At 35.5% G+C, this 16,571-nt stretch overlaps 1 protein-coding gene across 2 annotated transcripts in view; it reads right to left on the bottom strand.

Annotated features, from left to right (window-relative positions):
* Nucleotides 1-7,720: 7,720 nt before the first annotated feature.
* Nucleotides 7,721-16,571, bottom strand: part of CIMIP6 (ciliary microtubule inner protein 6) — a 29,897-nt gene continuing 21,046 nt past the window's right edge. For both annotated transcript variants that reach the window (XM_017859050.1, XM_017859051.1), the window contains exons 4-5: nt 9,351-9,466; nt 7,721-8,247 (exon numbers count right to left, since the gene is read on the bottom strand). In XM_017859050.1, coding sequence (XP_017714539.1) covers nt 7,888-8,247; nt 9,351-9,466 — 476 coding nt within the window. In that variant the 3' untranslated portion in view covers nt 7,721-7,887. The remainder of the gene's footprint in view (nt 8,248-9,350; nt 9,467-16,571) is intronic.

Raw genomic sequence — 16,571 nt, 5'->3', positions numbered from 1 at the left:
AGACTACAAGCAGACAGACATCTGACAGGGCTTTTCCTTTTGTCCTTCTAGCTCAGTGTTATTTTCTAGTGCATATAAGAATTACTGTACACAAAGCCATGTATACCAGACATTGAAACTATGTAAGGGCTTTCAAAGAAATTTCAACTTTATTGCCTGATGTTTAAAAGTACCTTCCCACTATCCCCAGCTCCCACCACAACAAAATACACACAAGCTGCTGATGAAACTACTGTAAAGAAACAAAAGCAAAAGCAAGCAAACAAATGAAATTGTTTTTACAGAAGAACCAAACGTGGAAATTCAATATATGTGAGTGCTACAATTACTATTCTAGCCATGACAATTGTGTTAGGTCATAAGTTTCTTCAACTCTTTTAGCTTATGATTGTGAAACAAAGAGCTAGAACTCTGGGGACCTTTTTTTGGAGATGTCTCCTAGTGTAAAGTTGAGTAGATAATGAGGAAATTATGTGACCTATAAGGTTACTTAAGAATAAAACTAATACTTTCTCAATCTACAGTCTTTAAAAAGAGTTTACAGAGTAATTTGAATAAATTTTTATAATAAAATATTACAAGTAAGTAAAATGTAACATGTTTTCTCTATCTCTTGAAATCCATCTTTGGCTTTTGTGGTCACAGATAGCACTGGACTCTGCCTTCTTGGCCGAAATATTATAGAGCATCTTGATATATTTTACTGACCAAAAGCATTTTCTCCATAAATCTTATTAAGTTGGCAATGAATTTCTGTGGTGGAAAGGGTTTTTCTTCTCCTTTTTTACATTTTATTTATAGCATACCCTTTCCTAGGGCCATATTCCTTAGAGAACAGCAATTCTAACTAATGGTATCATGCAGTCTGTCCTCCCTACATCATGAGTACAAATACCCAATTACCAATAAATATGTATATATATTTTTGTATGATACAGTAATAAACCTTGCAAATTTGCTTTTTCAAAAAAATCCTGTTTCACAATAGATCAATAATTTCCAGATTTTGGAATTTCACAGACCGGGAAAATTACCAATTTTTTGGGGGAGTGGGGGAACTGACATAGGGTTGTCAAATATACATGTTTTGCCAAATGAAGAAACTATAAGGGAAAATGTCCCCTAGAATCTATTATCAGAATGATTTCATGAAAGAACATTCTTATGGTTAATATATAGGTTAATCAGTATGATTTGCTGATTTATTTGCCTTGCTTTTCTGCTTACATCCTAACTTTTTCTGTCTAGATTTAATATAAACCTTTTAAATGACATATTTTAATGTTTCAGTGAAGATCTGTGAGCAGCTAACTCTCTTAGTCATGGAGATGGTGAAGCACAGTGATTAATCAAACAATGGAGTCTAGATTAGAATGCCTGGGCTTAAATCCCAATTTGGCTATTTACTAGCTGTGTGACCTTGGGCAAGTTACCTTAACCTCCCTGTATCTTAGTTTTATCATCTCTAAGATGGTTATATTAACAGTATCTACCTCAGAGGGTTGTGGAGATTACTGAGTTAAAATATTTATATAGCACTAAGAATAGTACCTTGTACAGTTATATAAGTATTATATAAGTGCTTGCAATAATTATTCTGTGTATGTCAGACAATGTCCATATTTTACCCTCATTCTTGACTTAGTTTATTTTAGCATGGAGTTTTGTGTTGACCATTATTGCTTTCAGTATTTTTGCGATATTACTCCATTGCTGCCTTGCATCCATTGTTGTGAATGAAAAGTCTGCTGACATTATGGTTGTCTTTCCTTTATGGGTAAGAGCTCTTTTATCTCTGATTTGTTTGTAAGGTTTTTCCATTTACATTTGATATTCTGTGATTTCACTATTATGTGTCTATGTGTGGATTTAATTTTTCTAGTTCAAAATTTATTTTCTCCTTCAGATTGAAAACTCACATCTTTCTTTAATCCTAGAAAATACTCAATCATTGTATAAGTTAGGAGTAGAATTTGCTACAAGTGATTAAAGAAAACAACAATCCTAAATCAGAGTAGTTTATACAAGATAGAAGTTTATGTCTTTCTCAGACAGATTAGGCCATCCAGGAGTGTTTGAAGACGTCAGGGGCTGAAGGATCCTTGTATTTTATTGTTCCTCCATTTTCAGCAAGATGGCTAAAACCTTAAACTATCACAGCTGCATTCCAGCTACTAGGAAGAAAATAGTGCCTACATCCTCCCTTCAAGGACATTTTTAGAAGTTGCACATGCTGCTCAGGTTATATCCCAGAACATAGTCATATAGTCAACCCAGCTACAAGGGAAGCTGGGAAATACTGTCTTTATTCTGGTCAGCCAAATTTCCAGCTCAAAATGGGTGATTTTATTAGTAAGAAAGAGGGGATGACTGGCTATTGGGTAACAAGTAGTAGTCTCTATCATAGCCATTTTCGTTTCAAATTTTTTCTCATGTTCCTTGTATTATATCCTTCTGGAACACTTCATAAAATTCTATTCTCTGTCTTCCTTTTAATATTTTAAACATCTTTTTGTGTTGCATTTTGTGAGATTTCTTCAGTCCTATCTTCCAATTTACTGATTTTCTCTTAAGCTATGTTTAATCTACTGAATTAAGTTTTTAAAAAATTAGACATTTTAAACTGTATAATCTCTATAGCTTCACTCCCAAATGTGCCTATTTTTATGGTGTTCTGATCTTTCTGTATACTTTTATTTAATTTAAAAGAAATGAGGTTTAATTGCCTCATGGTTCTGCAGGCTGTTGAGGAGGCATAGCACTGGCATCTGCTTGGCTTTGGTGAGGCCTCAGGAAATTTACAATTATGGCAGAAGGCAAAGGCAGAGCCAGTGTATCACATGGTAAGAGCAGAAGCAAGAGGTTTCTGTATACTTTTTATTCTCTTATGTCTTGAGTCATTTTAAGTATACTTACTTTATATAGTCTGTTTGTTCTATTGGCTGTAATTCTTGGCATATGAATTCTGCTAACTCCTTTCCTGGGAAGTTTTTGTTCTTGTCTCTTGTGTTTTTGTTTTTAACCATCTCATCTTGGGATTTTCCACATTGTCTCATGTGTGGAAGCTTATTAATTGTCACTATGGGGCAATTTCTTATTTGTTTTTAACAGAGTTCTTCAAGTTCCCCTGGTTCAAACCAGTATTTCTGTTGCTTTTCTTGGTTTGGATTTCCTCTTCATGAATGCACATTGGACCCCACTCCTGTGCATAGCTTGGTTTGGTAGGTGTGTCATCTAGGTGGTAATGAATCTACTACTTCCCCTAATTCCCAGGCTAATGGGAGGAGATAGCCCAGAATTATTTTCACAGCAGCAAAGCTCTTCTAGGATCCTGGCTCTTTGCACAGCTCCCAACTCCCCTGCACCTGGGGCTTCCACTCCCATTCCAGCTCAGGCATTGAAATCTCAGCCCCCAAGTTCATCCTCTGGTTGCAATTCTGCAGTTGCTTATTTAGTCTCACCTCTAGCTCATTGCTTTTTTGTGTTCTCTCCATTTCTGGCACCTGAGGATTTTAATTTCTTGTTTTAGTGCTTAGTTGTATATTTCAAACATTTCTGTTATATTTTATCCAACATTTATCTGTGTTCGGAATGATGGGTGCTTCCAATATCAACGTAGTCCATTACAGCAGTAAGGAATCTAACAAAGAGTATTTTAAATCCCCAAAAGCAGTAAAGTTGCAGTCTCTTCAATAAAAGAATTGAAGTTATTTGTCTTGGTACTTCCTTATACTATCCTTGTTTTTTCATTTGTTATGGGCCAGCATTGCCCTGATGGTTAACATCTGGGAATTAATGGACCGGTTATTGAGAAACTTTGGATCTGCTCCTAGTTGCTTGCTAACTGCAGACATGGAGAAATCATTTACATTCTCTGTAAGTAGCTGTGAAATGCAATTATTATTTGTCCTGCTTAATAGGATTATTATAAGAGTCACATAAAATAATAGATTTTTAAATGCTCCAATACTTAACATATATAAATTTATGCTATTAATAAGCGATGTTAGAAACCATTAGCACCTTCATTAAAGTATTTTGACTTTAATAATAAATGATGGTTTTGTTTGGTTTTATTTTTTATTTTATTTTATTTTTTATTTTTTGTAATTTGAAAATGATTTTGTATCCTGGTAAAGGTTATCATTATTTGGAAGTACTTAATGAGGGAACTACTTGGAAACATTCAAATATTCTTGTGAAATTTAAGAGCACTATTTGTACTGACAGGCAGTTATGACTTTAATAGACTATGGAATTCATTTTGGAGAGAGACACCCTTTGCAGTTAAAAAAAATAGAGAATTAAACCTGGAAATCATCATTGCATTTTATTATACATTTCCCACACAATGGATACTGAAAGTTCAATGACTTTCAGTCATTGTGAGGAAACATAAACTTTTTACTTTAATGAAGAAAAGACGCCTTTATGTTTAAAAAGATTGAGAACCAACCTAGCCTGTGGTAGGAACCACTAACTGGGCTATATGACCCCAGACCATTCTCCTCTAACTAAATTATGTGGGGGACACAAGGACTGTGTCAATCCTCAGTGACATTTGTCAGTCAACTATGAAGTCTGTTGCAGAGAATGTGTTATTTCCTAATGGTTAAAGTACTGAGTTTACAAATGATTTAGAAAGAAAATTAGAGATTGACTCAAGCTGGTGGACTGATCATACACAGCTGCTCCCTGTTGCCCTCTAAAGTCCATAAAACGAATGTAGATCAATATAGATAATGAAATCCATTTTAATAGAATTAGAAAACAGGGAAACTTATCAGAAAAAAATATATTTTTAAATAAATTTTGAAAGATATTACCAAAGAACTCATGTTTGGAAGAACAAAACTAAAGGAAACAAAAGCCTAACGTGTAGAGATGACCCAATGGTAGGTCTGATAGAACTACAAGCCTCAATGAATATGAAGAGGTAGAAGAGGCCCTGGACCATTTATCAACTTGAAAAATTAGGGAACTGCATGTGGAGCAGCAAACCAGTCATCCCCTTTCTCTTCTCCTGCTGTGTTAAGCCAGGGTAACTGTGGCATGAATCAAATCATAGACTGGGGCTGGAGAAGGAGGGTAATGCCCAAGTAGCTACCGACCCCCAGGAAGACCAAAGAGCTCATCAGACAAATCATCTTCAGATCCTGTTTACATCCCAAACTTGTCCCAAAGTCAGGCTATAGTCAACAGAAACATTTTACATTGATAATAACCTGGAAACCTTACAATCAAAAGAGAGTAGACAATTAAGAGATGCAAAGCATTTGGGAAAAAGTACAATACCCAGAGTGTGAAGTTCACACTTAACAGACAAAAGTTAATAGAATTGAGAGAGCAAACAAAACATTTTAGGCATAACTACAATATCCTAAGAGAGATGATCATATCCATAATAGAGGAAGAGTCTTAGGTATTGAGGAAACATGTATAGATTGGACATTAAATATATACCAAGTTTAATAGATGGTCAAATACTAAGTTTCATCAAATGGTCTGGCATACCAATGGACAAGGCTGAAAAGCAAATTAGTAGAAAGTGTTAGGGAATTCTTGCATTACTTAGTGGTGAAGTACCATGAGAAACATAATGACAACCAAGCACGGTGGCTCATGCCTGTAATCCCAGCACTGTGGGAGGCTGAGGTAGGCAGATCAATTGAGCTCAGGAGTTTGAGAACAGCCTGGCCAACATGGCAAAACCCTGCCTATACTAAAAATACAAAAATGAGCCAGGTGTGGTGGTGTACACCTGTAATCCCAGCACTCTGGAGGCTGAGGCAGGAGGACTGCTTGCACCTGGGAGGTAGAGACTGCAGTGAGCCAAGATCAAGCCACTGCACTCCAGCCTGGCTCTGGAGAGACTGTCTCAAAACAAAAAACCACACATACACACACAGACAGATAATGAGAGACATAGACGATAGATCTAAGTGTTCTAACATTTAGCTCATAGCTGTTTCAGAAAGAGGGAAGAGAAAGAATGGAAGGGATGGAAATAACAGAAAAAGCAACATAATAAAATTTTCTAAGGTAGAAAAAAAACAAGGATTTTCAAACTGAAAGTGTTTTAATGCTTTTATCTCCAGTTTTGAAATTATAGTCATTCTTTTGTACTGCAGACTCTTGCTCAGTTTGGTTTTCTTCTTGGTGTGATTTGTAATTTTTGTTTGTGACTATCTTTAGCAGGGATTCCTTTTTTTGTGCTGATCGTGAAACTGTCTCTCCAGGGGGGTTTTGCATTTGCTTTTGTCAGGTACTTCAGTGGTATCACCAGCAGGATTTTTTTGGTTTTGTGTCCTAAGAGAAGTCTTACATGTAAATTTATATTCCTAACTGGAGCGTGCTACAAGCTTGGGGTTTTACTTTTTCACAAAGAGTTTATTCACTATCCATAGCTCCAGGCAGAGGCAAAATTTCTTGCTATCTTCTTGGTTATATGAGTAGAGAGGAGTCTGCCTTGTACTGACAGGCCAGTCATTCGAGAGTTCTAGCTTTATGCAGATTTCAATTCTATCTTTCTACTTTGGAAGACATAAGGTTCCATCCCTGTTCCAATGAGGATAAAAGTTCAAGTCCCTAGGTTTTAAGATCTTTTTCCAAACATGCTGACAACCTCTCCCTTCCCTGCCCTCATGCCAAAACTTGCATTCTTATTTTTCCAGTTTTATAGTAGTATACCTATGCTATTGAAGACGATGGAGCTATTAAAATAACAAGGTAGCCTACATGTGTTGACAAGGAAAGATCTCCAAAATATATATTGGAGATATATATGTGGCAAGAACTAGAAGTCCCCAACACAAAACAATATATAACAATGATATTCATTATTTTGCAATGTATTACAATTTCTTTAATGGAGAATAAAGGGATAAAGATAAAGCTGTAGTCTTACCAATACTGCAGATAATAGTGAGCAGCTGATATTCCCCCATGGAAATTTGTAAACACTCTTTATAGCAGAGGAATACTCCACCTGCTTCCACTTGTATGCAATATAACATATCTTATAATACATCGCGGCACACAAAACACACGAAATTGGAAGAAGAATTAATCCGTACCAAACTCATCCAGAAAGCAAGGTGGAATTAATCCTTACCAAACTCATCCTAAAAGCAAAGGCTGAGTTGGTGTTAGAAATGATCTGAGTAAAAAGAAAACAATTTAGAAAATACTTCAATATTCTAAGTACCCACACGTCTTTGAATTAAGTGTGTATGTGTCTGCATGTGCATCTTGTACTGGCAGAAGTATTTTTAGATTTTCACACTCTGAATTATATATGGAGGAGTTCTAAGTTTTAGAATAAGGAGGAAAATTTAAATATATAAGAGAACATTATCCTTAAATTGAAAATTGAATTATAGTAGCAGTGATGATATGATTACATTGACCACTTATTGATCAATGTGCATAATCACATCCGCAATAATTTTATGAAGTTGCTATTTTGCTAATTTTACAGTTGAAAAAACTGAAGTTGGGTTAAGTTACTTACCCAAGGTCACACAGCTTAAGGAATGAAGTGAAGCCAACATTACAACTCTGTTTGATTCCAAAGCTGTCACTTACGTCTAACAGGGCCTCTCTTCTAAAAGTCTTACATTTGTTAATTATGTTCATTTGTTGTGCAAAACAAAGTTGTGTTTATGAAGAATGTGACATAGAAATAATGTCTCACTCCACTTATTGGAGACCACACTTATTAATAACATTTGGTTGTATTTTAATTGTCTTTTTTCTCTTTTTCCATTTACATAAATTGTATGTTCTGAAGTTACTGGTAACAGAAAAGCAAATGTGAGGGCCAAGATGATGATTGTGAAATTTCCCCATATTCTAGGGATTATAGTTTTATCTGAAGAACGTAATTTATTCTGATTTTTTAATTGGTGGATTTAAAGGCTTGTGCCTAGTGAAAAGAGCATCTCCTACAGTTGTTTGAGTGGCGCCTGCGATCTTTTCTCTGCTCTCAGGATTGCTGGGGCATGCCTTGGCTGCCTGTCTGATGTCTGTTTCTGATAAGTGAGTTTTAGTCTCTAACAGCTCTTGGGAATTTTGTTGGCAGAGACCTGGTGAGATCATTCTGCTTTCCGCTGAGCTTCCTTTCTCTGTTTTTTCGGACTGTTCTGATGAACGTGACCCTGGAGCGTTCAGTACTACTTCTGTTCCTTTAGGAACTGTTGGCCTACTCCCTGGTTTTATCTCTCTGTGTACAAAAGCTCCATGTCTCTGGAAAAGAAAACAAAGTAGACATTAACCAGGAGAACACAGATTACTGGAAGATGCAGCTGTGAACTGAGTTTGTGGGTTAGCTCAAGTCCTAGTCAGTGACGCAGGCACTTCTCTGCCTCTTCACTGGTGTCACCTTAGTCTCAAACTAGACACCACCATATATGGGTGAACCTTTTAAATTATAAAATAGGGTACATCAGAAAATGAACAGGAAGGAAAAAAGCAGAAAGTCAAAGAAGCAGCAGCTCATCTCCCATTCTCAACTTTTTTATCATTTGGACCGTATAGACTATTTACATCAAATTTCATTTCTTGCTCTAAAGATTGCTATGGATACAACAAAACTACAGTTCATAGACCTAAGAATTTATGATTACATCCCAAATGCCTATTACTGCTAATGAACAGATAAGTAATAATGAAATATTAAAGCAAACATCTATAGTTGGAAAAAATCCAATAATTGACAATGACATTTCTATTTGGCTTTATAAACCTTATATGCATCTCCCTGCCACACACATGTATTAAGCATATCAAAACATTTGTCAAACTGCTTTGATATTATTATTATTATTATTAGAAATGGGCCTTGCTATGTTGCCCAGGCTGGCCTAAAACTCAAGTGATCCTCCTACCTCAGCTTCCAGAGTAGCTGGGACTACAGGCATCAAGTCACTGTACCCAGCATGCCTTGATTTTTTTTTATACAAATTATTTCAATAATTTAAGTAGACCAAATTCCAAAGACTGATTCACATGTTTGGACTGATTGATTGAGATGAGGTTTCATTGTGTCACCCAGGCTGGAATGCAGTGGTACAATTATGGCTCAGTGCAGCCTTGAACTCCTGGACTCAAGCAATCCTCCCACCTCACCCACCTGAGTAGCTGGGACTACAGGTGGCACCACCATACTAGGATACTATTATTCCTCACATTTTCCTATGGTATGTGGCTAAGATTCTAGCCTATTAATAACTATAGTAGTTTGTTTAAATAGACGTTTAGAAAGATAATTATGACTTGAAAAGGCTTAAAGTTCTATAAATCTACTCTGTCTTGAAGTATTAAATAATTAATTCTAAATACTGTCTCACCTTTCCCCGGAGAGGCTCATTTGGAGTTTTCCTGGCATCATATTGATGTATAAAAGAGATACATTCTATAAAATTGTTTTGAAGTTCTGTTGATGCACCAGGAGAGACAAGTGGAACTGAAAAAAAGATTTTGTGAAGTCAGGACAAAAAACTAGATTTGTTTATGGAAATATAATCAGTATTAATAATATTCATGCTTTATAAAATATGGTAACAAAACTAAATTCTTTAAGTATGCAAGATTATTTACACACATCTAAATAATAAATAGAATGGATTCACCATTCTTTCTTCATGAAAGGAACCAAATCAAAATAATCAAATTAGCCCCACGTGTGGAATTATTAGTAATTTTTAAAACTAAAATTAATATAATAATATGGTCAGGCATGGTGGCTCATACCTGTAATCCCAGTATGCCTTGGGAGGCCAAGACAGGAGGATTGCTTGAGCCAAGGAGTTTGAGGACTAGCCTGGGGAACATGGTGAAACCCCATCTCTACAAAAAATTAGCCAGGCATGGTGGCATGTGCCTATGATCCCAGCTATTCGGAAGACCAAGGTGAGAGGATCACTTGAGCCCAACAGTTCAAGGCTGCAGTGAGCCATGACTGCACCACTGTTCTTCAGCCTGGGTGAAAGAGAGATCTTGTCTCATTAAGAAAAAAAAAAAAAAAAAAACTGTTAGATATGCTTTTTACACAGATACCAATATGTTTTAGGGAAAGCATAACTATAATTTGTTAACTTTTCACTACTAGAAAGAGTATGAAAAATTCTATGTTGAATCTATAGTTTGGCCAGTGGCTATGGCCATGGACTAGAAATTGTATGCTGAAGCTAGCACTAATGGAATCCATTGGAAGACTCTAGGGCTGCTGCAGTTGTAGTTGAACACATAATTCTTTTCGTTTCACCCAATAACAGGGGTTCTGAAAAATTTGCAAGAGTATGAAATCCTTTAAAAATCGCTTTTAAATAATCTTTCAATCTGGTTGATGAGTATATGAGTTCATTATATTGGTCTCTGCTCCATGTATGTTTAACATGTTAAATAATTTTTAAAACTCAGTTTTACTTTTAGCAGAGAAAGTTATTTAAAGAATCAGAGCAACTTTCAGTACTGTTGCTGGCAATAAAAAGAGTTTAGTGAAGTAAAATTCTATCAAGGAGAAAAATTTCTCCCTTAAAAAATATGTATGTGGCCGGGAGCAGTGGCCCACGCCTGTAATCCCAGCACTTTGGCAGGCCGAGATGGGCAGATCACAAGGTCAAGAGATCGAGACCATCCTGGCCGACATGGTGAAAACCCATCTCTCCTAAAAATACAAAAAAAAAAAAAAAAAAAATTAGCCAGGCATGGTAGCGAACACCTGCAGTCCCAGCTACTCAGGAGGCTGAGGCTGGAGAATCGCTTGAACCTGGGAGGCGGAGGTTGCAGTGAGCCAAGATCGTGCCACTGCACTCCAGCCTGGGTGACAGAGCGAGACTCTGTCTCAAAAAAAAAAAAAAGTATGTAAGAGTTTATGTACACCTAATGTATCTACGAAATGCTATGTAACAAACTGGTAACAGTAGGAAAAGTCACCACTTTCCCTACAGTGGTGACTGTAGGGAAAGAGAACTGGGTGACTGGAGGACACAGGTGGGGAGAAGTGGATTCAATTTTCACTGTATATCTTTTTGTACCATTTGAATTTTGGGCTATATGCATATATTAACTATTTAAAAAATTTAATTTTTAAAAATCACACCTTTAAAATTAGAGGAATACATAAGAAAAATGTTAGTAAATTTACATTTATTAAGCATTCATGAATTCACTTTGATATTCAGACATTGTTATGAGCTAACTTTATTAGCAAGAATAATGAGTATTCAAATACTTAGACATTACACGATACAAAATGGCAATCTTCTCCCAGTTAGCAGTATAAAAAAGTTAACTGTTAACATTTTCTTGATTTCTAATTGCAATCAACTGCTCAAAACTCATTTTCTACTAAATCATTACCTTTCTTTTAGGACTTGCTAGAACACAAAAAAAAGGCAGTGCAAAGATTTAATAAGCATGACACAGAAAATTCTATGCATAACTTATTTTCCACCAAGTGGGAAAAGATGACCATTTTTTTTTGATGAATATCATGGTCCAACTCACAGAATATGAGTATGTTTGAACACAGTTTCATAACTTCGTGGATAGACAGAATGAAGCAGCTCCAAATGTAGGCATTGATTAGGTGGTGGTAATGAAATATCCAAAGCATGCATTTGGGAATAAGATAGACATGTTTTCGAATTCTGGCTTTACCACATTTCTTAGTTGTGACTTTGAAAAAAATCACTGAACTTCATTGAAATTTTCTATTTCCTCCTCTCTAAAATGAAGAAAATAATAATTTGCTTTTGGCATTGTGAAAATTAAGGGCAGCGTTTGTGAAGTCTCTAGGATGCTATGGTCAAATTATGGAGTCTTCAAAGTTAGCAAAGGGCCAGCTCTTTTGTATCCTGACAAAAGGGGAAACCATGGAAGGGAGAAGGACACAGGAACCGGAGCTATCAAAAAAACTGTGAGAAACCCAAACGCTTTAGTGAGCTGGTATGAAGGGTTAGTTGCAGTTTGGGCTGGAGGGTAGGAAGGTCAGATGTAGCCAAGAGAGAATAGGTTGGGGGAGAGCTTTTAAAATCCGCTCTTGACTTTCCCTCACATTTTCTTGGGAAGATCATGCTTGCCCAGGGCCACAGAAACTGGCAGCAACTGCCTAGTCATTTGTTGTCAACACAGTAATATCAGAAGAGCACAGAAGTCCCTCCAGGATAAGGAGCTGATGAAAACGGGGACATGTTGCCCCCTTGGGCATTTCTTCCTGCATCATTCCCCCAGCAACCATCAATGCTGGTGAATTAAAACATCAGTATACTGCCTTCTCAGTGATGCCTTTTTTAAAAAACAGTTTAAGGGTGGTAGGGTGAATTCCTGACTAGAGGACCAGCCCAGTAGAGTGACAGTAATTAACAATGATCAAAATAGGGTTTCTGGTACCAGAAGCTCTCCAGCCTGAGTCTCATTTTCTTTCCTTAAATTTAGTGGCAGGCACACAAACCAGACCCTGGTCTTCAGCCTTTGCCTGCAGAGGGCTACTGATTCCCCTAGGGGAACATGATCTACCATAAATTTGACTATAAAAGAAAGAAAATTTTAAAACATATACTGTGTGAAGCAGAATTATCAGAACCAATATACCAAGAATTTAAAATAAGCATAACAAATATCCTCAAAGATACAGAAGAAGGTATTGTTAATATGAACAAGAACAGGTCATAAAAAGGAATGATCTAAAATGTTAGAAATAAAAAATGTAACAGTTAAAACAAGAAAATAGATGGTCTAAACAACAAGAATCATGAACTGGAAAATCAGACTGAGAAGCTGTCCCAGAAGGCAGCAGGAAAGGATAAAGAAATATATTAAAGAAAAGCTCAGAGGCATGGAAGGTGGAAGTATCAACACCAGAACGAAGAAGAAATAGAGGGAAGGGAAGGAAATATTTGAGAAAATGATGATGATATAGATCCAAGAATTAAAGAAAGATCAAACACTTCAGATTGAAAGAGCTCACAAAATATCCAACAGGTAGCAGGGGCCGGAGAAAGATGAGGCAGTGAGGCACAAAGGATGCAAAACTTTAAGGAGGAGCTTGCATGACCCTGGGAGCGAGTGCCTCCTTAAATTTTACACCCTAGCTGGGCTTCTCACTCTCCTCTCAATCCTGCAGTGTACAGATAAAGGAAAAACTCACATCTAAGACATTTAATAGAGAAATTTAAGATCATCTGGGACAAAGAAAAATTATAAATGCTTTCAAAGGGTAAATTATGAAGGAGTAACAACAGGTTAATATCAAATTTCTCAACAGCAACATTGGACACAAGATAATTAATTTTTTTAATATTAAAAGGAAAAGCACTTTAAGCCTAGAGTTTTTATATCCAACCAAATTTTCATTTAACTGTGAAGCCAAAATTTAAAAAATACAGGGAGGAAAGGAAGGCCTCAGATGATTTCCCCAAAAAACAGACCTACTTTGAAAAACTAGAGGAAGAACTCAAGACTAGAAATAAATCAAAGAGGATGTCTGAGATATAAGAAAGAAAATAACAAAATTTTGTTTCCTGAAAAGATAAGGATTAAACAACAGAAATTCTAAGTATTATACCCATAAAACTCAGAACTAAAATTCTATTGTTTAACATATTAATGGAGACCCCAGTGAATACTATAAAAATGAAAAAAGTAGTATAATGATCACAAAGGAGGGAAAAAAAGTAATTGTAGGTGATATAATTACCTGAATAGAAAAACCACAAGAGTCCATCAATTATGAGAATAAGAGTATGGCAAAGTAAACAGACATTGGATAAATGTATAAAAATAAAAAAGAGCATTTCTTTACAATAGTGATAACTATTATATTATCTATTAACATATTAATGGAGACCCTGGTAAATACTATAAAAAAGAAAAAGTAGTGTAATGATTACAAAGGGGGAAGAAAAGTAATTGTAGGTGATATAATTACCTGAGTAGAAAAACCACAAGACTCCATCAATTATGAGAATAAGAGTATGGCAAAGTAAACAGACATTGGATAAATGTATAAAAATAAAAAATCAAGAGCATTTCTCTACAACAGTGTAACTATTGTATATAGTAATAGAAGATATAATAAAAAATAACATATTCTTAGTAGAAACAAACTATATAGTATGAAGTTTCTAGAAATTAAAAAAGCATTCACAAGATCTCTATAGAGAAAAATTTTTAATTCTGTTAAAGACCTAAAAGTAGAACTGAATAGACATTCTATGCTCTTGAATAGGATGATAATATTTTATTATAGTGGTGACTTTTTCCTAAATTAATATATAATGTAACCACAACCCAATCAAAATTCTAGCTGGATATTTTGAGGAATATCATACATTTCAATGTTTAAATAGAAAATAAATCCCATAAATAGATCAGCTCTGAAAGGGTAAATAATTGAGACTTTCCATATCAGATATTAATACCAGATAAAAATCCATATAATTAAAATATTTTGGTACTGATCCAAGAACTGAAAATTAACCTAAGTAACATAACAGAGAGCTTGCACACAAACTCATTTATATATGGAAACTTAACATAAAATTAAGGAGGTCCTATAAGTAAATGGGGAAAGTGCAGATTATTTTATAAATGGTATTCAGAAAAGTGGTTGACTCCATGCTGGAAAATGGAATTGATTCCCTATTTAATAGTGCACACATGGTGGACTCTAAGATTAAAGACCTAATTATAGAAGGTAAAAGTATAAAATCAAGGGAAGAAAATGTAGGAGAAAACATTTGTTACCCAAGGGTAGGAAAACCCTTCTTAAAATAGCCAGTACACAACCCATAAGGTAAAAACTTGATTATATTAAAAAACATAGGATAACTGCTCGACGAAAGACACCATGGGCAAAGCTAATAGAGATGGCAGATGGAAGGAGATATTTGTAACATGGAAACTAATGGGACAGAACATCAGTGCTAATTTCAGAGTAAGGACGTTTGAAAAAGCTGCTTCTCCACAAAAGCAATGAATACACTGGCAAAAGTCATCCAAATCAATTTCCCGAGTTCTTTTTTAGAACTCGGGAAATTAACCAAAGGCATGCAATAATCTAAGGAGCATTTATTCAAGAAAAATGGCTTAATCTTGATAACAAAAGCAAGTTTGATGATATTCTAACTCATGCAGTTTCCATCCTCCTATCTCCCCTCTGCAGAAGCCTTGAAAACCAAGAGCCCTGCAATTATGAGGAAAACCAGAAGTCTATCAGTTACTGGAAGAAGCAGGAGGGGTTTGGAGTGTCTCACAAATACCAACTCAGAGAACTGTCATTATTTAACCTGGCTGGCAGGGTTCATCTTTATAGACATGACTCAGAGCCCTCAAAGTGAATTACGCACCCCCGCCACCCTGCCCCTGCCTCACCCCATGACCAGGTGTTCATCCAAAACAATCAGGGACAATTGTTTAACATGACAGCTGCCTAAGGTGACAGTGACAGTTGGGGCAAATAAGCCGCCCCAAACTGGAGATGTATATGCTATGCTTTCTACTGGGTTAAAATCATATGACAGCAATTTCCACACCTGAAAAATCCTCAGACAACAGAGTTTACATCTACCTACTGCAAGGAGATGTATGTATGATGAATTTAAGTTATACTGATGTTTTAGTAAGTGAACTGCATAAAGCAAAATCTGTCATCAATAAAACCCCTCTGGAGGGAGCAGGACTGGGGAGACTTTTTTGGTCAAAGGATGCAAAATTTCAGTTAGAGAGGAACAATAAGTTTAAAAGATCTGATGTACAGGTGGTACTCTCTATCCATAAGTTCTGTATCCACATACTCAACCAACTATGGATTGAAACTTTTCAGGAAAATAAACAACAAAATAATACAAATAAAAAAACACAATAACAAATATTTGCATGGCATTTACATTGTATTAAGTATTCTAAGTAATCTAGAGATGATTCAAAGTATATGGGAAGATGTCCATAGGTTATATGCAAATACTACACTACTTTATATAAGGAACTTGAGCATCTGTGGATTTTGGTATACATAGGGGTCCTGAAACCAATCCCCTGGATACTGAGGGATGACTGTACAACATGTTAACTATAGTTAATGTATTGTACTCTTGAAAACTGCTAAAATAATAGATTTTAAGTGTTCTCACCACAAAAATAATGGATGTGAGGAAATAAATATCTTAATTAGCCATTTCACAATGTATACATATTTCAAAACATCATGTTGTAATGATGTTTTGTATAGATACATACAATTTTTGTCAGTTAACACTGTCTGTAATAATCACAGTAATACCTAGCCATGGATCAGATTAAATACAAATAGCATATCAGACATTTTTTCTCATAGGGTAACAAGTAAAGACTGGTTATAGAGTAGTTTCTTTTCAAAACAAATATAAAACAAATTTAATGCTTTACGAATACTCAAAACCAATATTCTAGGATTCACACTACTAAGGTAAATGGTTGGTAAACTTTTTTAATTCTGGGAAGGTTTGAGATCAAATATACAGAAGAGAATGCAAAGACAATTAAATCTATAATTTGTTATTTAGTACACTATGTCAAAAAAATTTTGA

The sequence above is a fragment of the Rhinopithecus bieti genome, unplaced genomic scaffold, assembly GCF_001698545.2.
Source record: "Rhinopithecus bieti isolate Rb0 unplaced genomic scaffold, ASM169854v2 scaffold_47995, whole genome shotgun sequence".
Lineage (NCBI taxonomy): Eukaryota > Metazoa > Chordata > Mammalia > Primates > Cercopithecidae > Rhinopithecus > Rhinopithecus bieti.
This window is presented reverse-complemented; position numbering and strand designations above follow the sequence as displayed.